The sequence below is a fragment of the Larus michahellis genome, chromosome 7 (assembly GCF_964199755.1).
Source record: "Larus michahellis chromosome 7, bLarMic1.1, whole genome shotgun sequence".
NCBI classification, from domain to species: Eukaryota; Metazoa; Chordata; class Aves; order Charadriiformes; family Laridae; genus Larus; species Larus michahellis.
The window spans coordinates 3,743,664-3,769,605 of record NC_133902.1 but is presented as its reverse complement, the minus strand read 5'-3'; the positions used below and the strand labels follow the sequence as shown (position 1 = coordinate 3,769,605).

At 41.7% G+C, this 25,942-nt stretch overlaps 1 protein-coding gene across 1 annotated transcript; it reads left to right on the top strand.

Moving 5' to 3' along the window:
• The first annotated feature begins 371 nt into the window (after positions 1–371).
• Positions 372–23,741, top strand: PITPNA (phosphatidylinositol transfer protein alpha). Its single transcript, XM_074594593.1, has 12 exons — positions 372–552; positions 5,742–5,772; positions 11,369–11,514; positions 12,116–12,207; positions 14,545–14,552; positions 16,911–16,985; positions 17,363–17,446; positions 18,822–18,899; positions 19,841–19,951; positions 21,590–21,712; positions 22,458–22,527; positions 23,577–23,741. The coding sequence occupies exons 1-11, from the start codon at positions 533–535 to the stop codon at positions 22,503–22,505; spliced, it is 816 nt and encodes a 271-aa protein (XP_074450694.1). The 5' UTR covers positions 372–532; the 3' UTR covers positions 22,506–22,527; positions 23,577–23,741.
• Positions 23,742–25,942: the final 2,201 nt, after the last annotated feature.

Genomic DNA, 25,942 nt, shown 5'->3' with positions numbered 1-25,942 from the left:
TAAGTCTACTGCTCAACCATGTCCCCAAGTGCCACATCTACACGTCTTTTGAATCCCTCCTTTTGAGCTTGGAGCCCTCATTGGGAAGAAATGTCTATTAACTTTAGCTTAAGGGTTTTCCGATGTAAGACAGCCCTAGCTATTGGCGTTAATACCCAGCCCCTCCTTCCCCGCTCCCCGAAAAGAGAGGATTTTAGTCACGGAACCGAGCCCGCCCCTTCCCTCAGGCCGGGCTGAAGGAACGGCTCGCGCCAAGGGCGGGAAGGTCTCGCGCCCGCCCCCTCCCCTTCCCGCCGCAGCCCCACGTCCTCCCGCGTCGCTGAGGTCAGCACGCCTGCGTGGCGCCGTGACGCAGCCGTTGCCGCAGAAACGCCCCGCCCCTGCTCCCGCCGCCCCAGTTCTCCCCCCCCCCTTCCCTCCTCGGCCTCCCCCCATCCCCGTCCCGGTGCGGCGCGGTCCAGCGGAGCGGCCGGGAGGCGTCTGTCACCTTCAGCGGGGCCGGCCCGGGCGGGAGGCGCGTGGCGGCGCCGCCATGGTGCTCATCAAGGAATAGTGAGTGCGGGGAAGCTCTCCTCCATCCCCCCCCACCTCCTCCCCGGTCCCCTTCACCTCTCCGGTCACCCCGGGCCTGGCGCGGTGACCGGCCGCGGCCCGGCCCCGCACTGCGGATGAGGGAGGGGGGAGCGCTGTGTGAGGGCCGCGGCGCTGGTGGGGGTCGGGAGTGAAGGTCACGGCGGGGTGGGGGCGCCCCGGGAGGCGGCGGGCACCGGCCTCCCGCTCTCCCCCTGCGGCTCTCTGGTGCCCGGCCGGGCGGCTCGGCGAGCCCGGTGGCCCGGTTCGTGACCCCCATGGCTTCCCCGGCGCCGCACTGTGTGGGGGGGTGGGGGGGTGGAAGGGTTCTTCCCGGTGGCCCCGGGGGGGACACTGATGGCGCCGAGGGCCTCACCGGTGCCGGGACCCGGGCTCGTACCCCGGCTGGGAGCTGCCGGGGCAAGGTACAGCGGTTTCTGTGGGAGTCAGTGACATCTTGCTCCCCCCCCCGCCTTCTCCTTGTAACAGGGCGAAGTGGCGAGCCTGGTTTTGATCCCCCTCCTCTCCTTTAGCTGTGTGATTTCTAGAGACTCCCAACAAGAGAGAATGTGGCAGAAATAAGATAGCTCCAAATTTTTTTTTTTTTTTGATGTGGAAACCTCGCCTTGTAGTTCTTTGCTGTCCCTGAGGCTGCTGCGGTTCTTCTGCCCCGCGATGGGGAAGAAGGGGTGGAAAACGGGCTGGGCGAGATCTGTCATGAGTGTGTGTAACTATTAGTCACATCGCTTTTCCCAGTCTTTCGTTCAGCTCCTTTATGCTTGCAAACGTGGTGTGCTCCTTTGGACCAGTGCACTTTGGCTAGGTGTCTTCGAGCTCTGCATACTGCTGCACATATTTCTTTCCTGAATTCTTAAGGTTAACTTAAGTGCATTCTTAACTTAAGTGCATTCTATCCTTTTAAACTTCTTTTGACTGATGGAAGAGGCTTTTTTTCTTTTTTTTTTTTTTTTCTTCCCCTTACAGAAGATATCTGTGATCCCAGTGACAAAGTGGGTTTTCAGGTCTCTGATTAGACACGTTTACCTACATGACGGTGTCCTCTTTATAGCCAGATCATGGACCATGGTGTGGATTTAAATGTTAAAACTATGTTGAGGGTTGTACTGATCCTTGTAGTTGTCTTTAAACTTGACTAACTTTTTTTTTTTTTCCCCCCACCAATCCTTAAACCCTTGCTATTTTTGTCCAACAATAGGGGTGTAGAATTTAAGAGCAGCAGCAGAGCTGGTCTTTGTAACATAGAGCCACCGTTACCTTCTGCAGTGTTAAACTGGATAGCAGACAGAAACCTGGGCTAAGTGCTTAGGTTCAGGTTTCATCTGTTTTGTTGATTCCTATGAATTTAGTTGGTTAATGTACTTTTCCTGTTACAGCACCTGTCTGGTTTATTTCTGTTCACATTCATGTGCCTTTTTTATGCTTCTGTTTACGATCTCTTGCCCGGTACTGCAGTAAAGCTCACTTGCCAGTGAGCTATGCTACCTACAGGGTGTCTTGTAAAGATAGGAACATATGTACTTTGAATTTTCAGATTTCTGAGAGTATGAAAAGTTCATTTTGATGAGCATCCCTTCCAAAAGTCATTTTACTTGATATTATCACTTACCTCACCAAATCAACATACCTACCTGTCTCTCATACTGCCTGTTTCAGAAACAAGATGTGAAGTGTAAATGTTAAGACTAAAGGTTAAAAGACCAGAATTACTAAATTTGTTTCTTTTTACGGGCGTCCGTTTCTATTTTCAGAAGGGTCACCAAACCTTTTAAGTCTTGTCATTAGCTAATTGTCCTGTTTCTTTTCTTCCCTTCTTTGTGTCATTATTAAGACGTATGTGGCTCTAAGGACAGTCAAGGTTGCTACTGTACTTTAGAAATGAGCATTTATTTGTTACTTCTTGGGATTCCCAACTAGCTCTAACAGTTGCACGTTCCCAGTTATGTCACTGTATTGGTTCTTGGGTAAATCTTCCTTGATGTTGTATGTGAAAGTTGCCCATTTTACATGCTATTTGAGCTGGTTTTTGACTAAATCTCATGTTCCAGGAAGTGGTTGTTTAAGGCATGTAGAAACTACTTCTTTTGGTGTGACCTGGATATTTGAAGTATTTTGCTATTATTGTTTGATTATTTGTGGTTGCCCCAACATTGCATACAGGTAAATTCCTGCCTACCCAATGTAGGTGTTAAAAATTTAAGTGAGCTGTAACTGCGTGTCATCTGAGCAGATTATTCTTCCATCTCAGTGACCTCTTGTCACATCCTCTCTACTAAATCAAATGGGTATTATGTGCTCCATAGGTATTTTAGGAGACGTTGCAGAAATAGAGCAATATAACAAAAACCTGATGTCACATCTTTTATTGTCAGGCAATCTGTATCATCTTTTCTGTATGGCTGGTTGTACTGATGGTGATACAGAACGAGCTTTAATGTTTTCATTTGATGTCCTATCAGTCTTTCAGACTTACCTTTCATTTCTAGCTATCCATGTTTGATCATATTTTTTTGGTTTCAGGGTTTGTAAATGCTGGTTGAGGTCTTGCTTGCTTTCCTTATTCCGATTTAAACTGCATCGGAAGACCTTGAGGAGAATCAGAGTGTAGAGACTCACTTCCCTTTCCTGTGAAGTGATGATAATGATACTGACCTTCTCTGCAGCTGTACTTCCCTTTGCTGTCATTTGAGGCAGATTTTAATCTGGGAGGGATCTTAAGTGTTCTTCATAATTTTCAGGCCTTTGATATGGCAGGCAACCACATCATATAATTTCTCATACGTTGAGCAAGTTCTGTCCCAAAGCTAGGAGTCTTTGTTCCTGTTGCTATTCCTGCAAAGCTTTTCCTCTGGATCGTGTTGAGCAGTCTTCCCTCCTCCTTCTTTATCACTTGACTACCTATAAGTGTTAGTCATCCCTCGCATTCTTTGTTTGCTAGGCTAAAGGAATTGTAAACTATTTGACTTCTTTGTGTTTCTGTTTCTCTGTTCATGAACATTGAACTCTAAGATAATACTCAGATCTAGCGTCTTCCGGTTTCCTAAATGGAATTTCATTAGCTTACATCAATCTTTTTATGCCAGGTTTTCTAAAGAAAAATATTTGAACTCCATTCCAAAGCCATTGTTTCTTCCCTGCTTCTTGGTCTGTTGCCTTATCATCCTGTCCTTCTTTTCATTCTCATTGCAGTTTTATCCAGTTAACTAACCTAATGTCATGCTTGATGGCATGGTCTACCTGTGGAAATCCATTTTCTTGGTTTTTGGTTGTTTTTTTTTTTTTTGTTCTCCCTTATGTAAAGAATGCCATACTGAATTGGACCAAAGGTCCTCTTCCATTTTGCAAATATCTAGCAGATATTTGTAGGAAACAATATATAAATAGTGAGTAGAACCATTGTTGTTCAGTATATCCTACCAGTAAGTGGGATACAGACTTCCACGAATTGATCAAATCCCACTTTAAAATTGCTTATACTTCCGTGTTTGGCAAGGAATCCCATAACTTAAGTGTGCGTGATGTAAAGAAATATACTTGACTGGTCTTAAATCTGCTGCCTAATGATTTTTATTCTGTCCTGAGTTCTGTTGTAAGACATAGTCATTGTTCCTTCTTCATTCAGTTTTTCACACCATTCATGACTCTCTAATGCTCTACCATATCTTAACCGTTTAGCTGTTTTTTCTTCCAAGCTGAAAAGCCTAGTGTAACTACTTTCTTCTCACACACTTGTTCTGTGTCCTCTTTGAGATGAGGTGACCAGAACTACATGCAATATTCAAAATGTTGATGCAGGAGAGATTGTAGTGGCATAAATGTCTTTTTTTGTGTGTGTGTATGTATATATGGTGTTCCAGTTTCTGATGATGTGTTTACTTTTGAACTGCCACTGAGCTGATGTTTCCAGATGCTTTTCCATAAGGACAACAAGATATTTGCTGGCAATAGCTAATTTGGGGCTTATCAACCCCATGTGTTTGGGGAAAATGAGTGCCTATAGTGCGTTATTCTGCTTTTATTGACTCTGAACTTCATCTGCAGTTCTCAGTAGCTCTTTCTGCAGTACTTTGCAGCCAGCATAAAGTGTTGCTGTCATAAGTAATCTTGCACAATCTGTAAACTTTTGCCCCTCTTGCAGTTTGTTTTTGTTGTATCTTGCTGGTAACGTTCCTCTAGTGTAGAAAAAAAATTCAGTTTTCAACAGTATTGCTTTTTAAAAACCAGCTTATTAATAAAGAGGACTTCTTCCTGATCCCATTATATCCTAATTTCTTTGACACTAATTCCCACAGAATTGGGAATTCTTCCACCCGTGGTAGCCATATCCATTTCATATCCGTATCTTGCTTTGGTTCCTTGTTTCAACATCATCCTTACTGAAAGCAGAGGTCAAATACAAATCTAGTTTTGGAGATAGATATAATATTTTTTAAAGCCTTAACATGCACGCATCTTTATCAGCTTTAAAGTTACTGTTATTCTTGTCTTTTTCAAAAAATCTCAGTGCGACTTCTGGCAGTTTGTGTCTGTAGTCCAGTCAGTTGATTCTAAGAGGCATTCAGGAAACCACAATGTGTGTGTGTGTGGGGCGGGGGGCGGGGGAAGTGACTCACGTATAGAAATGGTGACACCTTCCTTTGCAGTCAGCTCTGAGAAAGCCTTCTGTATAGTTCTCTATTTGGTGTTGTTTCCTACTGGATAGGACATATAAGCAAATTGTGCGATGGCTTGTGACTGTCACAGATCTCTGCAAAACTGTCGAAACACATAGCAACGCTCTACAACAACTTGACGAGAAATAAGATGTGACTGTTGAGAAGATGTAGTGAGAAGGAACATGCAACTGTTTTGATGTTGTGTAGATTTGTAGGCTGGTAAGTTATTACCAGTAAGGGTCTATGAGAATTACACAGTTTTAGTATAGGATTGCAATTATGCTATATCATGTATTGTTTCTCTTTGAGGCTATTATATAAATGGTCTTGGGACTAAAGAGTAAGTGCTAGGGATGCTAGCACTAGGTGGATGCTGGAATACTGTGGGGAGGGGAGGGGAGAGGAGAGGAGTGTAGCCATTGCTGTGAGGGATGCGTCGCGTAAATTTTGCAGCTGCAGGGGTATTTGTTAACTTTCTGTTTCTGTATTCCCTTTCAGCCGCGTTATCCTGCCTGTGTCTGTGGAGGAGGTAAGTCCTTTTCTTCTTGCTTCCTTTCTTTAGGACTGTAAATAAACTTGTGATCAAAGCAGTTTGTATGAACAAAAACTGGAAAATGTAAGAGAAGGATATAGCTGTCTTGGGGACCCCCGTGAGCTGTTAGTCATTCACCATCATTTTGACCAAATAATTTAATTTTTTTAAGCCTGAGGGTACTGATTATCACTCCTATAAAGTACTTTCAGATGTGTTGATTACAAATCTTGACTTGCCAGATTGTTCTAAAGTGCAGTTTCCTTTTGATTAATACTATTGTTCTTTTTTATATTTTTTTTAACACAAAGAGGAAGCTTTAGTACAAATTTAAATTACCCTTTAAACTTTGTTTTGCCAGAAGTCTTCTGTTTTAAACTCTTAGATGAAGAACAACGATTTCTTCTGACTTGTGAGGCTGGTATAGCAAAAGAAAGATTGTGTGTATCTTTCCTAGGACTCTTTAAGACCTGTCTTCTCTAGCTCTTACAGAAAGAAATCTTTTTGCTTAGGTGAAGCTCTAGTTGAGAGAAGAAATGTAGTTTATAATGGATGTGACGATTTTGATCACCAAACTGGCCATGGAATAGCTGTGTAGAGTCTGTGGCTGATTCCCTCTGTTTTGTCTGAGAGTTGCAGTTTGCCTTTCCTTTCTCCCTTCTGTATTGAACGCTGCTCTTGCAGAGAATCCAACCATATAAATGTCTTCAATTTTTCAATGTTCATACCAGCAAGGTAGATCAGAAATTGAAATGACTGATTCTATAGCACTTCCGTAGTACATTCCTTCTTTTGGATGTATTTTTTTCTTCTTGTGATCCTTGGCTGTAAGCCTTAGGTTTGTAAGCTCTGATCAAGGGCTTGTTCTAACTCTTAGGGAGAGCTGCGATAGCAGCACTCTTGTTCATTTTTGTTGTCCCTGAACGTAGCAGCTACTGTGGCATAGACAGTGGCGAGCTGGATCGTGGCAGCACTGTTTTAAGCATATCCCTTTTAAAACTCTCTACTATTTTGACAGGACACAATTTAGAACTTGATGTAGTGTGTTCCTGCAGCCATGAGGCTTTCTAGTAAAAGAAAAGCAGTGTCTAAGCTGAGTTCCTTGTTCCTGTGGGTCAGTCTGCTGTGACAAGCATCGCATGCTGGCAGAAAGCCTAGACCTCTGATCAGAGAGTGGTTTTGGGTCTACGTTGTATGTTAGTGCAAGAATGAGGCTGTAAACGCCAGAAGTCTGCCTGTTGCTTACTCCTTACCTGTAGCTTTTGTGTTTTCTGCATGAATCTGTTGCAAGCAATTTTAACAGAAGTCCTACTAAAGTATTAGAGCAGGTATGTTTGGATCTTTTATTGTGCACGAGTGGTACTTGTGAGGGGAAGTCCTTGACAAAGAAAGGACTAACACAATAAGCTTTATCAAATAAGCAAAGGATGCATACTTGCAAGTTAGAGAAAGCTAGGGGTAAACAGTGAGGTGCTCCAGAGCTCATTAAACAGAAGACCTTAGCCTGAATAACAGGACCTCTGCCTCATATGTCTCCTAGGTATCAAGTCATGTAAAGAGAAAGTCAAAGCATCAGTATACAGATTGTTTCTTTGAGGGGGTTAGACTGGATGGAACCCAGCACAGGGTTTTTCTGAGTTCCCTGATACTAGGATTAACCTTCATCCAGTTAAAACGAGTCCCTCGCGATACTCTTTTCCCTCCCTGGCTGGCTGTTCAGTGCCAGGCATGTTTGAGCCGTGTGTGTAGGCTGCCCGCATGGAAAACTGAGGTTTTGGGCGGTATGTAAATCTGTTGGTCTCTAGCTACCTCCTTGTCTGAGGATACCCTGTGGTCATCTGTTTCAGAAGATGTATTCCTCTCTTGTGGATCAGAGGACTTCCAGAGAGTTGAGTAACCTACTGAAAAGTCTATAAGGTGAAGAGCAAATAAACATCATTAGAAGAGAAGGAATAAAAATACTAGAGAGAACACCTTAGTGTGCTTGGATTGTGGATAGACTGCCAACTTGACCGAACTAATTTCTCACCAAACTTGCATATTGTCACCATGTCCCCCGAGTGATGCCCCTTTTCAAAGTTTGGTGGTTCTCATGTGATGGGCCAGATTTCAGGAACAAGTTCCCTAAGCGGAAGGAGTTCTGAAGTTCGCTTAGCTTTGCATATGTACTTATGTCATATGTGAATTTTAAAGGTGTGCTTAAGAAGAAGGGCTATTTTCCAATATTGACTCAAATGATGACTACTGCCTGGAGTTTGTGTATTGCTTCATCCCCCTTCCTGTGTGGAAAGATGCTGACACATCTGTGCATCACTTGGTTGCTGCGCTGCTGTCTGTACTACAGAACAGCTGTTAACTGCGTTGCTTTCAAGGATTTCCTTGTGCACAAAACTCTTAAATAGGCCTCTGGAGACTTGTTGTGGCTCATAACTGCGTAGCCACTCATTAAGCATCTCTGGCTAGCAAGAGAACTTCTGATTTCACTTTAATATGGGCAATTTTTGCTCGAAAGGCTTAAGAGTTCACACCTTCTGCGTGGAAATTGTTGCCAAAATTATGATGCCAACACGTAAGATAGGGAATTAAATTAATCATGACTTTGAGGCATTGTAATAAGGCTGAGGGAGTCTTCTGTGTTGTTCTGCAATGCTGGGGACTCTGTGTTCAGTCCCCTCACCCCGAACAAATAAGTCCCCTCACCCCTAACAAATAGAGGTTACTCATTAGTAAGGAATTAAAGAGAAAACCAGTGATCAGGAAGACCTTGGGGAGATATGACTCAATGAATAAGGAGATCAGTGCTGAATAGTTAGCCAAGTAACTCTTAAGATGGGAATAAAATAGTGGAAGAGAAGCCCTGGTGATGACTAAAACTTGAAGGGTGGGATGTAGGAGTTAGACTGTAACAGACTGTCTTCTACTGGGAAACTGCCAAAATGTGGTCCTGCTCAAGTCCAGGCTTCAGGCTGCACTCCAGTATTGTTTTATACATTGTCACACTGCAGGCAGCAAAAAGAAAAAAAAAACAAACTTATTGTATCTTAGGTGCTAACCTTTACTCTTGTACTCTGACCAACATCAGGTTGCACAGTGCCAACTTTGAGAGCGTGGACTTGAGCGGCTGCGTGGGTGTCTTGCCAGCTGCCACTTTGAAATGCTGGTATGGATTAGAGCTGTGTGTACACATTCTGTGCTGCCTCTTTGTTCCTCTCACATGGGAAGGAGCTTGCCAAGCACAAAGGACTCTTATTTATTAACTGTGTTCAAAGCTGCTTTCAGGAAAAAAACCTGTTCTTGGAGATAGCGACGTTGAGATCAGGCCTTCTGAAAGAAATTTGGTGTAATGAAGATATGCTGTCAGCTGTATGACAGGAGGTGTGACACAGATCAAGAGGGATAACTTCCTGCAAAAGTGAAGGTTTTCAGGAGCTCTCAGGTCTGCAAGGATAGGTCTGTCTGATACTTTGGATCTGATGGAGCCAGAATCTGTTTTTCTGATAACTTTTGCAGGCAGATGCTGTGGGATTTGTTCATTGGGACAATTTTATTTGGGCCTTTTTCCTCTTTTATCAATGCGATTAAAGGATCAGAAATAACAGGGAAGATTAAATGGTGAAGATGCCAAACCAAAGGGCTTATCCTCTTAGTGTCTGAGCTTTGACCCACGTATTTAAAAGGGAAAAGGAATGAATGAGAGACTGTTACTAAGAGGAATTAGTTTGTGCCCCTGGAGACCTGTCCTGAGGCTTGCTGCAAAGCAAAGCCATTCAGTCCTCCCCTCTAATGCTGTAGTTGCCAAACTCATAATAAGTTCTCTCCTCTGAGCATACATGTGGCTCTTAGTCTACTAAATCAACTTGCTTCTAAGATTTCACAACTCTCATGTTTTGCTCTTCTGGAGGGAGGTGAGTATTCTGTTTTGTATGGGTCATCTGTAGGGAGTCATAAGGAAAGCAATGGAGTGTATGAAATGTCAGAAGGCAGAGTTGTGTTGCAGCCCAAAATCCAGACTGGAACCCAATCTGCTGGTGACGATGCAGGAACTGTCTGGCCAAGTGACGGATCCTTGTATAACCTGGGCCAGTACCTTCTGGAGAGAACCAGCAGAGCTGTTGCTGTTAGCTGGGAAGTGGTCTGTAGGTTGCTTTCCTTACAGATTACTTTTACTGGATAGCTGTTTGTTTTGTTTTGTTTTCAGGGCTAGTCTAACAGGTAGTCAGGCTTACTTAATATGCCCATGTGTTGAACTTGAGACTGTATAGGGCACTTGTTTAAATCCCTGTGCTACACTTTTTGCCCTGCCCCAGATTAACTGAGGCCAGGACATCTAGTCTTATTACTTTGGTTTACCATCTACTACTCTTCCAACAGGAATAAAGGCTTTCTTGGTCTTTGTTAGCACCAGATGGTACAAAACACCATAAAGCTTGGGTGCTGTTTTTATTTTGGATGCTCTGACAACAAAATTTAACTACTGTAGAAATCTTCCTGCATTGCTAAAGATGTACCAGCCCAGTGAAGTATTTCTGGGTTGTCAGCTTGGAGCAGTATTCCACTTTTCCAGCCTGGGTTTCAGTGCAGGGAGTGGTAGGTGCTATTCCTGATTCTGATCCCCTATGCTGGGGAAAAGGAAGAAGGCCTAAACAGCGTTCCATTGCTTTGTAGTTATGTTTTGGAGGTTTGGGGCTTTTGGTGGTTTATTTTTTAAATCATTGCACTTTTGATGCCTAAGACTTTGTGGGTTACCCTTTCAGACTGCCTCTCTGTACGGCCTTTGGCAATAGTTGCTGTTTTGCTCGCTTTCCGTTCTGAAGACTTAACTCTGTTAAGTTTGAACACTTCCTTTTGACTTGGTGCTTTAGTTTCTTTGTCCTCAAACCTTGTCTACTCATCTAACTTCACCTCAAAGAGGTCTATGTGAATTTTCTTCATTTGATCATATTTCTTTTGAGCCCTGCACCCCCTTTTTAGTTACCAGAGTCAAGAGTGTATTAGTCTTTACATCTTCTGCGGTGAAGAGTGTTCTGTTTTGCTCATATTCTTGATTTTCTGGTTTTCCTCTGCTCTTCCCTGTGAAACATTTGGTCAGGCTTCTTATGAAAGAGATTGTATAGTATGAAGTAGTTTAAGCGATTCCTGGGAACTAATGCTGCCGTTTTGTCAAAAAAACCTCGTGTGAAGTTCTTCAGGATTCTTCTGGATAAAGTACCATATGCTTATTAGTTTAGGACTGGCAATGCATTATTCTCCATTTTACCTGAACAACTGGGACACCTGTTTGCCAAAAAGATTGAAAAACAATGGATTTTGATACTGTATGTTTTACTTTCTCCTGAGTTTGTGTTGGTTTGGAGCTTGAGATTTAAGGGTTAAAGGTAATTATCCTATTGGCAGTGCTTTTCTCTTAACTACCACTCAAGCTTTCTGTATCAAAATGGAATTAAATGAGCTGCTTATCTGGACACACAAGTGGATGTCCTTTTCTCTGTCTTCTTGCCAGATAATAAATTTATCCTTGGCTGCTTCTGATAAAAGTTATTATAACTTCTGCTAAATTATAGCTCTCACAATAATGCGTCTTTAACTTCTTTAGTATCAAGTGGGACAGCTGTATTCTGTGGCAGAAGCCAGTAAAAATGAAACCGGTGGAGGTGAAGGAGTGGAGGTCCTGGTGAATGAACCCTACGAAAGAGATGGAGAGCGTGGGCAGTACACACACAAGATCTACCACTTACAGAGGTATGTGAAACATTTTATTCCCAGAGTCGGGCAAGGTTCCTCGGCCAGGAGGAACTGGAGGAAGATGCAGTAGGGTTGCAGCAACCGTGTAAATCACAGATTATGTAAAGGCTGAAAGACATGGAGGGTAAGGCAGGAGTATAACAGTAGCTGGCACATGGTATAGCTGGCAGTGAGCATCACTGATATACCTGTATGACCCAGTAAGTGTGGCTGTTGTCTCAAGAAAATCTGGCTCTGAGATCTTCAAAGCAAATACGATTCTGTTACCCAGTATTTTGTGACTTGAATTTGGCTAAAGAGCAGAATGCCTCCTAGATTCCAACCTGTTTTCAGCCGCCTCCTTTTTTTTTTTTTTTTCTTCTTTTTTCTGTCCTTTATGTTAAGAAGGTTTAGATTAGCCTGTCCACTTCAGCAGTGGATTTCCTCTCTGGAAATCATCATACTGGGTGTGGGAAGAACCCCACCAGTTCCCCCAATGTGCATGTTTGCAAGACTAGTGCCTGCATTTCAGGTGACATTCTGCCTCTCTGAGTGTCTGGGCCATAGCTCTTGTTACATGTAGTTCTTATCAATGCCTTCCTATTTCCAAATTCTGCAGCAAAGTGCCAACGTTTGTGAGAATGTTGGCCCCTGAAGGAGCTCTGAATATACATGAGAAAGCATGGAATGCCTATCCCTACTGCAGAACTGGTGAGTGTGTGGGGAAGGACTCTGGATTGCTGGCTTTTTGGTTTCACGGGGGGCAGGGGGAGGGTATGAGGGGATAATGAAGGAGGCAACCAGTAGGGAAGCTGTTTCAGCTCTTCCTTTAGATTTTTGTCCTCTAAGCCCTTTCTGTGGTCAGGTAAAGCAAAATACAGTGTTGTGAAGTTAAAAGAAATGCCCGTGTTTGATGTGCTACTCATGAATGACAGTGGAAGAGAACGGACCAAGAAATGGCTGTTAGTCCTACTAAAGGAACAGGCGTCTAACACTGGTGAAACGAATGTGTGAGGGATGATTTTGTGTACTCAAGTGCAGCATAACACGGTGGGGAAAAAAATGGAAGATGCAAGAGGGGAACAGGGAAGATCTCGGTTGCCTCTTGCATTAGTGCAGTTTGATGAGAGCAAGCGTTACACGATTGATATTTGGTCAACTGCAGGATCTGAGGTTAGTGGAGGTTGAACAGGTAATGCTACAGTTGCATCTTGACACAGATATCCAGATCTCATCCAATAAGCGTAAGGTGAATCCATCTGTAAAGTCTGGGGTGAAGCTCTGGAAGCTGTGCAAAGTGGTGAAATAATGTCAAACTCATTTTCTACAGGAGTGTTTCATATCTTATTTACTCACTGAAGTTATCAGCCACAGTGTTTAACCACTACTGTTTTTCTGGGTTTTGTTGCTGTAGGAACTGCAAATTTGACTCTGCCTCCAAACTTACGTAGTATTTTTGGCTGTATCTTATGCTGTTTGTATCTTTGAAGGCTACATTTTCTGCTATTTGGTAGTGGTACAGTTGCTATGGAGACCGTAAACTTAAAAATTCCAACTGCTCTTGAAACTCAATATAGAAAAACTTATTTTTCAATAATTTACTTAAGAGAATTTTAAAGGAAGTGTTTTAAAGAAGGAAAAAGATTTGCAGTGGGGGAGGATAACATTACTTCAGTACGTGACATGACATGCAGCAGTCTAGTAGAATGGATATTTCAAATACAAAATTCAGATATTGTCATCATTAACTGCAGAATAAGTTTGTAGTGTGTCGCATAATTCAAGATGCTGAAACAGAGTTATTTACAACCTATGTTTCTCATTTTTATGCAGTGTTTCTTGCTGCATATTAGTTAAATTAGCTAGTAAATGTCTAGTTTATTCCATGCTAAGTACACTGAATTGGTTTAAACACAAACAGCTCTTTCATTAATTCTTTAAATTGTGGAAACAGATCTGACTAAGTTGACTCCAGTAGGTTTTGTTAGACATAATGCTTAGCTCTATCCTCCTCCTCCTTTTCTTCTCTACCAATTTCTAGAAACAAAGGTATGGAGTTAGCTTTTGTTGCTCTTAGCTGCTTATCCTTTGGTTACACATAGCTAAAATTCTACTTAAGTGGAAAAAATGTGATACTAAAATCAAGTACAAGACTTTGCAGCACAGAAAGAAATAAATTTCAGATTTTGGTATGCTAGAAATGGTAACATAACAAAAAAAAAATCCTCAACTGTAATAAACACGAATACAATATGAGATAGAAAGTGCTTTGTTGTGGGGGTTGGAGCAGAAGGCAGTTTTTATGCGGAGGCTGACAAATCTGTTTAAAGAATCTGCCAGCCTGACGTGAGTCAAGAAAAGCTCAGAAAAGTTGCTGAAATCGTCGCTTGCTGGTACTGGGCAGGAGGGAAGAACCCGTGTATGTGCTGTAGGCTGCCTTGTGCGTTCTTTTACTTTGGGACACGCTCGGGTATTTTGGTTGCACGTGAAAAGACTTGGATGGCTTCATGCGAATCTTTGTGCAACACGAAATGCCGTGCTGGCTTTCAGTCCTCTCACTGGAGTTTGAAACTTAAGAGCCAGGACACAGGAAGAACTAAACCTGGTTTGACTGTGTGGGAGTTGTACCAAGGTGATTTGAGCGTGCTGCTCTACTGGACCACTGCTTAATTGCGTATCAGCTATCACATACAGCCTTTTAAGTTTGAATAAAGCCGTACTTTTAGTTAATTCCGTATCGTGGTGTTTTTTTAATTATACGAGGTTATCCTTCTTACCTTTCCCTATATCTCCTCTGAGAAACTCAATTATTACTTTAATATGCATACTATATACCATGATCAAAGAAGCACTGCAGGTTGAGGGAATTTTAATGCCTAGCTTATAACTTCTTGCAATTCTGCACACTTTTTTGTGCTGTAATATGTTGTTTTTACATACTTTGAACGGAAGCCTTGCTTTGCTCCTATGAGAGTATGAACTGTAAATGAGATTGTTGTATGCATTTACAACTTCAACAGTAAAATTGAAGTTAGGATTGCCTAATAGTTATAACCGTGGGCTGGTGCCAAGGAGAACAGTGTTCTTGGTTCTCTTCTGCAGTCTGAATTAAATATTAATGTTGCTTAAATGTTTTTAGAAAAGCAATTTGATGTGTGTTCCACTCTTCTGGGTGTCAGCATGAGATGCCTGTGGCCAAATGTCAAGAAATTGAGAAGTTATAACTGCAGCTGAAATGTGTAGGAGTTGCTGCTGTAATACCTCAAGTGCAGGCCATAATTTGTAGCAAGCTGAGCATCTGAGTTTTAATGGACATTTCTAAAGAGATTAATTTGTTTGCTGTACAAATGAAGAGTCTTCCCCACAGAGAAGAAATTAGGAAGGTGAAGAAACCTGTTTTAAGGCAGCTGCATAGTCATGGTGTATACTCATGGAAAAGCAGCTTGTCATGGAAAGGTGGGAAGGCTCTTGTTTATAATTACTGATGGTTTATTCAGCATTTTGTGTGGACTAGCAGGAAAAAACTCCTTGCAGAAATTATGAAATGTTCTTTGAGATGAAAGTCAGCCTTTTAAAAATTAGCCTCAGCTCTGCTTGCTTGTTCTTGTCCTCCTCCACCCCAACATGTCGGTCTAAATAATTAGCCTTCTGTAAATTGCTGTAAAAAGCAATTTTCAAATGGTTGGGGGTTTAGAGCAGTCCAAGGCCCAGCAGTAAGCAATTAAGGTAGCTGGATGTGCATGTTAGATGATAAGGGAGGTTACTGTCTACAGGGTGTTGCATTGAAACTCACAAATTGTAATAGTACCTTTAAACCAAAGTTGCTTCTTAGTAAAGCCCTCATGTTAAACTCCAGAACAAGCCAGCAAAGTTCAACTCTAGCTTCAGACATCCTTATTCTTAGAGTAGAATTGCTAACGTACTCTCATGGCTCAGGCAGAGCAGATGCTGACTGTTACAGGATCTTTAATTGCTTTTCTGTGTTGAATAATTGAGCTTTACTATCCAGGGAGTTTAGTTACCATGAGCAGTAGAGATGCAGAGGGTCTGGTTACTGCATACAGGAGCGACAAGGTCTGCAGTGGCCTGAAATCCAGCATGTGTTCGCTTCAGAACTGCGGAGACGTTCCTTATCTGCAAGCTGAGAAAGGATTGGTAAAATGCCGTCAGCTGAACATACTTATTCCATCTTCTCATCCAGCTGGCTGGAGTCCAGAGAGCAGAAGTGGCAGTACATAATTAATTGCTGCTCCTCTGGGTTTCTCCAAGTCTGAGAATTTCCAAGAGGAGTAGGGGGTGAAGTTAGCTGATTTTTATCGACTTCTAGGGTTTTTTCCTCAGTAGTATCAGCAGCCCCCTGGGAAGCTGAAGTTGTCCCTGTTTTGCTGATAGTGGGAGGAGGGCGATGGTTGCTGTACATTCTTTTTTCACTAAAGTACTGTATCTCTTTCTTTTCATGTGTTGATTTCTTGGACCAGTTATTACAGTAAGTATTGTTTTTACTGATGATCTATGGAAGCATGTCTAATGTCTGCAATTAAGTGTTCTGGGTATAAGAAGCTCTTTAGCCTGAGCTGGAGGCACTTTAGCTTTTGTCATTGTGAGATCATGTAGATGAAACCCCTTACCAACTGTGGCATATCCACAAACACTTTGTAACTAGGGACAGAGATTCTTTCTTTACGGCGGCAGTGCTCAGCTTTACAAATGGGAATGTCCCATTGCTCAGATAAACTGATTAAAACAAAGTTAGCTCATACCATTATGTCCCCTCGAGTAATCTGTCTTCTGAATTTGATATTTCCTTTTTACGTGCTCAGTGTTTCACTGGCTTGTGCTTTTGTTTCTACTCCCTGGAGGGAGGATAGGGTTACCTTTGGAAGTCCTTTTCTACTCACAGTAATAATGAGAAATGGAAAGTCTTTTGCTTACTTGGCAGAACTGTGCTTCTTGTCCCTTCCCTTTCCAGTGTCTAAAGCCCTCAACACATCAGTTGAATGTTGTTCATTTGAAGAATTGCATCCAAATATGTACTCTGTGCTAGATCAATAATCTCTTTGAAAAGACAATTTCTGCCTAGTTAACTTATGTTACCCCTTCTAAACTCTGAAGAGTGTGGCAGGTATTGTCCTTTAAAGAAAAAGCTATTTATAAACTCCAAATGTCTCTCTAAACCAATGGAAATTATGTGGGGGTTTTTTAGTGAACAACTTGTGGTTTATTTGATCTTGCATATTTAGTGAGCAAACAGTTTTGCTAAAAGCAATGGTGTGTTAACAGATAATTCTGAAGTTCCCTAAGTCAAACCCCAATCACTTACAATTCTTTGAGTTGACTTTCCTAATGCTTATCTAGCTAATAAGAAGACAAGTTATATATCCAAAGAATAACAAGAAGCTTTATTTTGGTGACAGAATGAGTATATGAAGGATGACTTCCTGATCAAAATTGAAACCTGGCATAAATCAGATCTTGGAACACAAGAGAATGTAAGTACTTGTGTCGTGTATTTTATTCATCTCTTTAATGTCACAGTACTGCTTTCCATGCTAGATTAGAGGATTGCTGTGTGGAACTGTCTAGTTGCTGTGTTCCTGGATTTGAAACGCTTATCACACTGGCAAGGCAGAGACTCCCTTCTGTTGGCTTCTCCTATATGCTGAATAAAATCGTCCCACAAACGCTTGTTCTGTGTGAGCACCTCTACTTCTTTAGACGATGTCATATTGTGTGTTTCTCATGGTGTCTTCTCTGTACGTGGAAAGGGAACACTGGGTGTCTGCGTCTCCATCTGTTTTTTTCATGAATTTTTTAATGATATTTTTTTTTACGCATCAGTTACATTAGTCTTGTACTTTCACTGCAGGTTCATAAACTGGAGCCAGATGTATGGAAGAATGTAGAAGCTATTTATATAGACATTGCTGATCGGAGTCAAGTACTTCCCAAGGTATGGTAGGTGGGTAAGAGCTCCCTAGTGTGGGAGGCCTTGTGCTAAAAGAGGGATAACGTACAAACTGTGTTCCCAGGGATGGTCACAGGTAACAGGACAAATGAGAGGATGGGAAGAGGAAAGGCATTCCTTAGAAGTGTTGAAGCAAGCTAGAGGAAGAACTCTTTTAAAAGTTGTGTCAATACTGTCTGTAAAATGCCTTGCTTAGCCTTACAGTGCATGTGAGAGTGTATATATGTAGTTCTACAGCATTGCAGATGACTCTAATGCTTGAATAGCAAGAAATTGCACTGCCCTTTCCATACAGGACCTTTTTTAAACTGCCTCCTTTTTGAAACTGACCCATGGCTTCACAAGTGTATCTTGAAATCACGTAGCTAATAATTTTTTCTAAGAATCACTACAGTTACTGTGAGAAACCAAGGGATGTTTCTGTACTGTACCATAAAAAAACCCAACTATATAAAAATGGAATGTTGTTTTGAGTTTCTGCACTTAGTATTTCTGATACCGTTCAAATACAGCTGATTTACCTGTTCTCAAACTTGGCCTTGGGTATTAAACCAGAACCAGTACTTATTTTACCTTTTCTTTCCAATAAAGATGAATTGGTAGAACACGAATCGCATCTATTCCAATAAGTTAGGCGGGTATTAAGCTGTATCTGTAAATTCAAGCTACTCTCAATTAAATGCTCTCAGAGAGCAAGGAGAATTCACCTGGAGCAGAAGACTCCTGAAGAAGATGCTACCAATTGATCACTTTTGGCACTAAACTGATGATGATTTGAGTTTGTTTTCATTTTAATTGAACTGGGGCTATGAGTAGAGTACACAGTCTTAATCCAAGATGCAGAAGGGGAACGCTGCAAATTATTTCCTGTGCAATAGGAGGCATAACTGATGCCTTTTTCTTTTTGGTGGTACTGTGAGTTTGACTGTACTTGTCTTTTAGTGTGGAACATGCGAGCATCATACTGATACAGTGCTGGGAAAAATACCAGATACCACTGCTCCACAGAGCTTAGCTGTTTTCTGCAGGAGCAGTGTTTAGCTCCCAAAGAACGAGTGGTTACAGGAAACCTGTCCTGAGAGTTTACAGGTCTTCTGATAGTCTTACCCCAGAGGAGTCCTTACAAAGGTCATATCAGCTTGTTACCACTTCTTCACATAGGTCTAGGACACATCACAGGGGGGAGAAATATGTTTCCTTGAAGAGTGCCTGACCTAATGTTGAAGTCTGAAAGCGGTAGCTCTTAAGAAGGCAGTTAGAGGTTAGTCTTTGCCCACCAGAAAAATAAATCCTTTGTGACAGTGAGCAGCTGGGTAACAGCAGGATAATTTGTGTTTAATCTTGTGTGTCCGTCCAATAGGATTACAAGGCAGAAGAAGATCCAGCAAAATTTAAATCTGTCAAGACTGGACGTGGGCCTCTGGGTCCCAACTGGAAGGTATGTATCGCATGAGTTCAGGAACTGTATCAGCTTGCATGACTGAAGTATAGACACTGGGGCTTGGAGCCAAAGGTACGTGTGTAAAACATTGGATTCACTTATGGAGAAGGAAACACAGAACTCACCTGGTGATCTCTTCTGAAGTTAAAGGAAATGGAAGAGTTTGGTACAAACAGAAAGAGTTCCAAGAAATGTCCAGAGCTGTCTGGTGTTCAGCCCAAGGGTTCACCCAAGAGAATTCAAAGATGAAATAGCTGAGTTATGAGCAGCAGTGTTTAACCTTTCACTTAAATCCTTGGAATCTGAAGACTCTAGAAGTGCAAATATGATACCAGTCTTTAAAAGGGACCCTGAATGGGATCTGGGGAGCTACAGGTATGAAAATCTCATCTCTAGCATGCAGACTTAGTAGAAACTGAGGCTGATATGATTCATTTGGGAAGGGTGGATATGGCTCCTGTAAAAGGAAGCAGGAAAGTCCACCTTACAAACCTTGTGGAGTTTTCTTTAAGGCTGGATAATTATGTGGATGATTCAGATGATATAATCTATTTCCAAAGTGTTTTAGATAGGAATTTTGTCAAAAGACTTTTAAGGAAACTAAATAGCCATGGCATAACAGCGCAGATACTGAAAGGCATAAATTTAATGGAATTAAAAATGGAGAACAGAGGAGAGGAAGGAATGGTTTATCCTCAAAATGGAGGGAAGGCCACCTGTGGAGGAAACTAGGGTCTGTTTTCATCATGCTCTTAAATACCCTCGAAAAGGGGTGAGGAAAGATGTGACAAAACTTGTTGATAAAGTACAGGTAAGGTGTGAGGATGCACGATGATTGTGAAGAACTGTAGAAAGACTTCAGAGTTAGGACTGAAGGAGCTGTTTTCCTGGAGACATTTAACCTGAGTCCTGAAGTGAATATCTTTGTGTCTTTGCAGAAGGAGCTGGGGAAACAGACAGATTGTCCATACATGTGTGCTTACAAACTGGTAACAGTCAAGTTCAAGTGGTGGGGTCTGCAAAATAAAGTCGAGAACTTTATACAGAAGGTAAGTGAGCTCTTTGGGGGGAGATGTGGAAATGAGGCATGTTTCATCTCCCCTCTGCTTTAGCACCTCAGCTTCTTCAAATAGTGTATCCTGTCTGGAGATACTAACTTGAAACCCAGTCATGTCACCTCAGGCCTCTGCCTGATATACAGCAATCAATTAAAGCTGGATTCAGTATGCTTCTGATCCAAGGTTAGGGCTGGCAGATTGTTCTGTGAATTGGCCGTTTTCACTTTCATGCATGAAGGTAAACTGGCTGCTTTGTGTTGTTTAGTAGATCAGCCTGAGAATTGCAGACATTTGATAGTTGATTTGTGAATGATGAGATGATGCGTGTATACTAGGGTTCTTTACGTCAGGGGCAAGACATGTTTTTGTGGGGAGGTAGCTAAACTTCAGTTATCTGATCCTAATCAGCTGAGGAGCTTTCTGGCAAGTCCTAGAGCTCTAGTCATGTTTCCCTCTCCTAGTCTGCTGCTTGAAAAACCTGTGTTAAAAAATAAGCAGATGGCAGGGAAGCTTCATTAACTTAAAACATGAGTAATTGGTATCCTAAAAAGAGCTTTTTTCTGTGGCAGAGTTCATAACCCGTGAACTGCAGTAGGATGCTAGACCTGGGAATCAGTATGTGCAATTTTTCAGGCAGTGCCATGTTCCTGAAACGCCTGTGACTTCAGATCATGGAGACTTCTTGGTGGTTAATATTGATAAACTACAGTGCTGCTTCTGCAAAAGCAGTTCTCTGGTGATATAATCTAAAGAGAACTCTAAGGTGGAATGACCGTGCTGCTGCAGGATTTCAAATACCTGTAACAAAAGCCCTGAACAAAGCAGCGTCTTGAATCCCTTTCTCTTTCTGAGTGTCTCTTCAGCCACACGTTTGTGTCAAAGTAGTCAAGCTGCTTTTGATGAGAGCAAATTATTGGATGTGAAACCTTAATTGATAAAGCTGAAGTGTCCTTCCTTAATGAGAGCTTTCCAAGAGGCATTGCATACCCCTGTCTAATGTAATGATTTTTGTCTAGCTTATCTCTTATAAAATGGAAATAAATTGCTCCTAACTTGAAGTACCTTGTGCACATTAGTTACCTCTGATGAAAGGTTTTCAGCTGTGGAAAACAAGTTTAGGCTTTTTTTTTCTTTTTAGGTCACTGCAAAAGGAAAAGGCAAGATCAGTGCGTGTCAACCCTTTACACTTGCTAGACTTCAGTTTTTAGCAACTCAAGGATTATTTTTTAAATAATTTTATTATGTTTCTCCTTTTTTCTGCACCTTCAGGCCAACTATCATGTTCTAAGCAAACCCAACCTAGACCACTTTATTCAGTCAGAACAATACTGTCAAATCAAAGGAAATTACTAAAGCATTCATTAATTCTTTCAGTGTGCAGTGCAGACTGCTGTCTAGGCTTTAAGAAAAAATGCATTTCTCCAGGGATTCAAGGCTCTAGATATTCTGCTAAAAGAATAAAAATTAGGTAACTCCAGTTTCCAATTGTGGCAGCTCTATAGAAAGGTGGGCGAGGGAGCTGTTTCTTCAGTGTGCACATCTCTGCAAATTGTTGTGATCCGGTTAGAACCATGTTAATTGCCCTATGAGTAAGCTCGCTTGTATGTTTTATTCCTCCTCCTTTTGCAGCAAGAAAAGCGTCTCTTCACAAACTTCCATCGGCAGCTCTTTTGCTGGCTTGATAAGTGGGTTGATCTGACTATGGAGGACATTCGTAGGATGGAGGAGGAGACGAAGAGGCAACTGGATGAGGTCAGTGGAAAAGCAGGGCAGGTGTGGGTTGTGTGAGGAACTGCTTCTATCCAGTACAGTAGAGAGAGGAAAGACTGCTGCGTTGTCATAGCACAGTGTGTATTGTCCACCTGCTATTTAGGTCATGCTGCTTGTGGTTTGAATGACTGGCTATGACTCTGTTGCGCTGACATCTCCTTGTAATCATTGTGGACTTCCCCTTCTGTTTGTTGTTGAGCCAATAAATGTATCGAACCACAGGTAATGAGGGTATGAGTGGCAACGATTCATTTACCGCTTTAGTATCTTCTATTAGCTTTTACCCAAAGCTGAATGGTCATTTTTGTCCTCATTAGTTTCCAAAAAACAGTTAAGTAAAAGGATTTTTAGCTCTAAGTATTATAAGCAGGTGGTGGGGGTATGTAACAGGGTTCTTACTACGAGAAATGCAAATACGGTAATGAGTACATTGTTCCGTGATTTGTGTCCTGCACTGCACCCTTCTCTTCCTTCATGCCTCAGGATATTTCATTATAGTTTCATGTACACTCTGCCCTTTGGATAATGGTTGCAGATCCCTGGCAGACTTGCAGCTTAATCAGAAATGGTGCCTGCATGTGCATATTCACAAAAACTGATTTGGGATGCTCGGATATAATCAGTGTCTTACATAAAGGAGGTAGCCTAATGTGTTCCTTACCAATAAATTTGGAGATAACATCATGTGAGATTCGGTACTTCAATAGTTTTATTTTTTCTCTTTCAGATGAGAGAAAAAGATCCAGTGAAAGGAATGACGGCTGCAGATGACTAACGTGACTTCTTCCTTGTGCACTGTAGGTATCAAGAAAGTTTGACAAAACTCTGTATTGCTTTATTTAGGAGAAAAAATACATTTGGGTGAGAAGGGATCCTGTTCATAGCTTCTGGCGAGCAAATCTGTGGTATTCGTTGTTTTTATAATGAACTTGTCTCAGTGGCAGGTTAAGTGAGTTTACTGTCCTGTTTCAGAACTATTCTAAAGAAATGTTTGAGTGAAAAGTGTAAGAAAAACGTGTTAGAACATTTTGTAGACTTTGCTGCTGTTCTTATTTCTGTAATGCATGTGTTACTTTCCCCGACTGGCAGAGAAACTTTCATCGCTCCCAAAAGAATAAGTTGGACCTGGATATACTTAGAATACATTCGGAACTTGAAAATTCCTTGCAAATATGCTTGGAATGTATTTCTCACATTGTTTGTTAATAGTATTTACTAATGGGCCAAGGCCTGGAGCAACACTTGCACATTGCAGGAGAAGCAGCAATGACAATTTTAAAGCTTTTGACTTGTTTTGATCTTATTTCACTACGAGTATGCTAAATTGGCAGGGGAGGGACAATCATACAGGAGGGTATATGCCCTTGGAAGGAATGGGGTGGGGCAGAACCACAGCTTTTTCAAGGACTGACTGTTGACCTCTGCTTGTCCTCTGTTACCTGCTGGTTGGTTAGTGGTAACTGAGGAGCACAAGGTGAGGGAGTGTGTGAAGGGGGTGTCTTCTCATAGATATATTTTAATTTTTAATGCAACTTAAACTTTTTTAGTTTCCTCTTCATTCGCATTTACTCTAGTTCTCAGAGAAATGAGTTGGTGGTCTTCTCAGTTGTGTTGTAGCCTGTAGATCGTTAGAATTGCGATCTCAGCTTGTCATTTTTAGTCTATGTTGGAAATTCTGCTCTGGATTAGTGCTGAAATGTAATGAGGCAGCGGTGTATTGCCATTGTCTGCACTGGTGACAGTGTGTCTCACGTTTGCTGTCTGAAGGTTCAGTCTCACACTTCTTTTAGCACACTGCTATTCCAAAGTGGTTCTAAAATGTTCTCCTGTTGCCTGTTTGTTTCAGTTTGCAAGACAGTCATCAGGAAGGCCCGGGGAATCCACGCTCTTGACTGACGGACCATCTCTGGATCAAGCCTTTCTATATCCAATCGGCAGGCGATTTTAAATCTCCCATAGCTAATTCTAGATGCCCCTTAATATTGTGAGCAAATAAACCGTCTGGTACTAAGCACTCCAATGTTAGCACGTATATGAAGGAGGTAGCTCCTTGGAGACGTGTGACTTAGAGATCGCTGTATTTACAACTCCTCCCTCCTTTTTTTTCATTGTGTTCAGACCAATTTCCATGTGGCTCTCTTTGATTTCCAAGTGACATTTTTAGCTAAAATAGTCTTGTGATGTGGTGACTTAGATTTTTTTCTTTTTTTTTTTTTTTTTTTTTCCAAGTGGGATAAACTGCCACCTTTGTTCCTGCCCAGCCCTTCACCATTCTTTGAATGTCTATTTGGAGAGGGGAAACTGTCAGTATTTTAGAGTGCAAAACTATTCCACAAAATGCTATGCTCTGATCCTTGCTCCCAGGGTAAGAAATTTAATAGCATGTAATCTGAATACATAATCAGGAGTAGCCAGATATAGTTCTTGGTCTGTGATGAATTGTGATGCGTTGCTTCTGCACGGCATTACTTTGTTCTGTCTTAGCATACATGAATTAAAGGCTGCGCAGAAGCTGCATTCAGCGTCCCCGTGCTAGGGCCTTCAGCACATAACTGTTGAGTTTCAATTTAGTGGTACGTGGTCCCTTTGGCCCATGTAGCTATGTTGTCCTTCAGCTGTGTGTGTGTCCGTCTTACAAAATCATTATGAAAAGTTGCTTGACGTATGTTGCAACTTCCTGGTTATTTACTAAGACTTCCCAAAACTTAACAAAGCTAAAATTATTTTGACTAATACTAAGGTGATTCTCCCTGGGCAAATTGGAATGTAGCAAAAGCTGGTGTACAAGTAAAGTCTTGGCATCTGATTACATCCAGGTGCCTGGGTCAGTGGTTCTGCTCAGCAATAATATTCTTCTGATTGCAAGACTGACTAAAATATCTCCTTTCATGCTATAAAAAAGACACTTAGAAAGACCTGCAGTTGTTTTTTAGGGTATCTGTCAGTTGTTATAAATTACAAAGGATACTGTTAATGTAAAGAGCTCTGGTTATTTAATGAACTCAAATACTTACTGTAACTATCCTTACGTTGATATCAGCTTTAGACAATCAAATAAGTAGAACAGAATCAAAGAAATGTTGCTTTATTAAAATACATATGAGGAAAAAAACCACTTTTTTTTTTTTTTGCTTATGCCTAAGGCCCAATGTTTGATTTTTTTTTTTCCCTTTTTTTTTCTAGTAGTAATCACTTCATTTTCCACTTCTGTATTTGGCAGCACTAACACGAAATACTGAATGCCAAACACAGTCGTGGGTGTATCACCACTTTTGAGGAGTCTTCTTGGCATTCTGGTAATACATCCGACTCCTTCAGCCCTTCACATTCCTGCAAACAGGAGATCCTGAAATGATCCCAAGCCGTGCTGAACAAGTCCGTGCTGGGATCTGAACTGTTTTCAGTACGAGGGAAGATGAGGCGTGCTCTGGAGGGAGAGGATGGCGTTTGGTTTCTGGGGAGGGGGCAGTTTATCCCTTTATTTTCAGTTTGTTATTTTGCCTTACTCATGTCTAAGTGCAATAAGCTCTGAATTGTACCAGTAACTCTGGCAGGCTCTTCTCAGTGACCTCAGACGGTTTTGCGGGGTGGGGTTTGAGGGATTTTTAGCAATCTCACCAGGTAGAAGTAAAACAAATTTACTGTAAAATAGGTGAAGAAACTAAATTTTAATCTGCGAGGCTATTTGGGACCAGGATGTTTTGTGGCATCTTCCTATAGCTGTTCAAAAGTATTAGAGGAGTGTAGGGGCCCCACTTATAGTTTGTTCAGTTTAAAGTATTTTTAACTGAGAATTTATGCACTGACTTCCGTTTGTGTTTGTCGGTTATGTTTTGAGGGATTCTTACACTCAAGGACAACCTGAGAATACACATAGCACACTTGTTCTTTCAATTTGTGTTATCCAAGAGGCTTTCTGTCCGATGACACTAATCGCTATGGAAGCAGATTGTAACATTCCACCGTGCAAACCTTTCTGTTTGATCCTCTGATTTTAGAGTAAGAGCTTTTACACAAAGCTTTCCTCATTAGTGGAAAAACTGGGGGGGGGGGGGGGAAATAATAATAATGCAGGAGCTCTGGCCTGAATACTTCCCCCCTCCCTGCCCCTTGCTTTTTTTTTTTTTTTTCCTTCCAATTTAATCCACGGTGAAAGCATCCCTCAGCCTTGGGGTAGATAAATCCTACAACAACCGTTGGGTCTCGATGCTT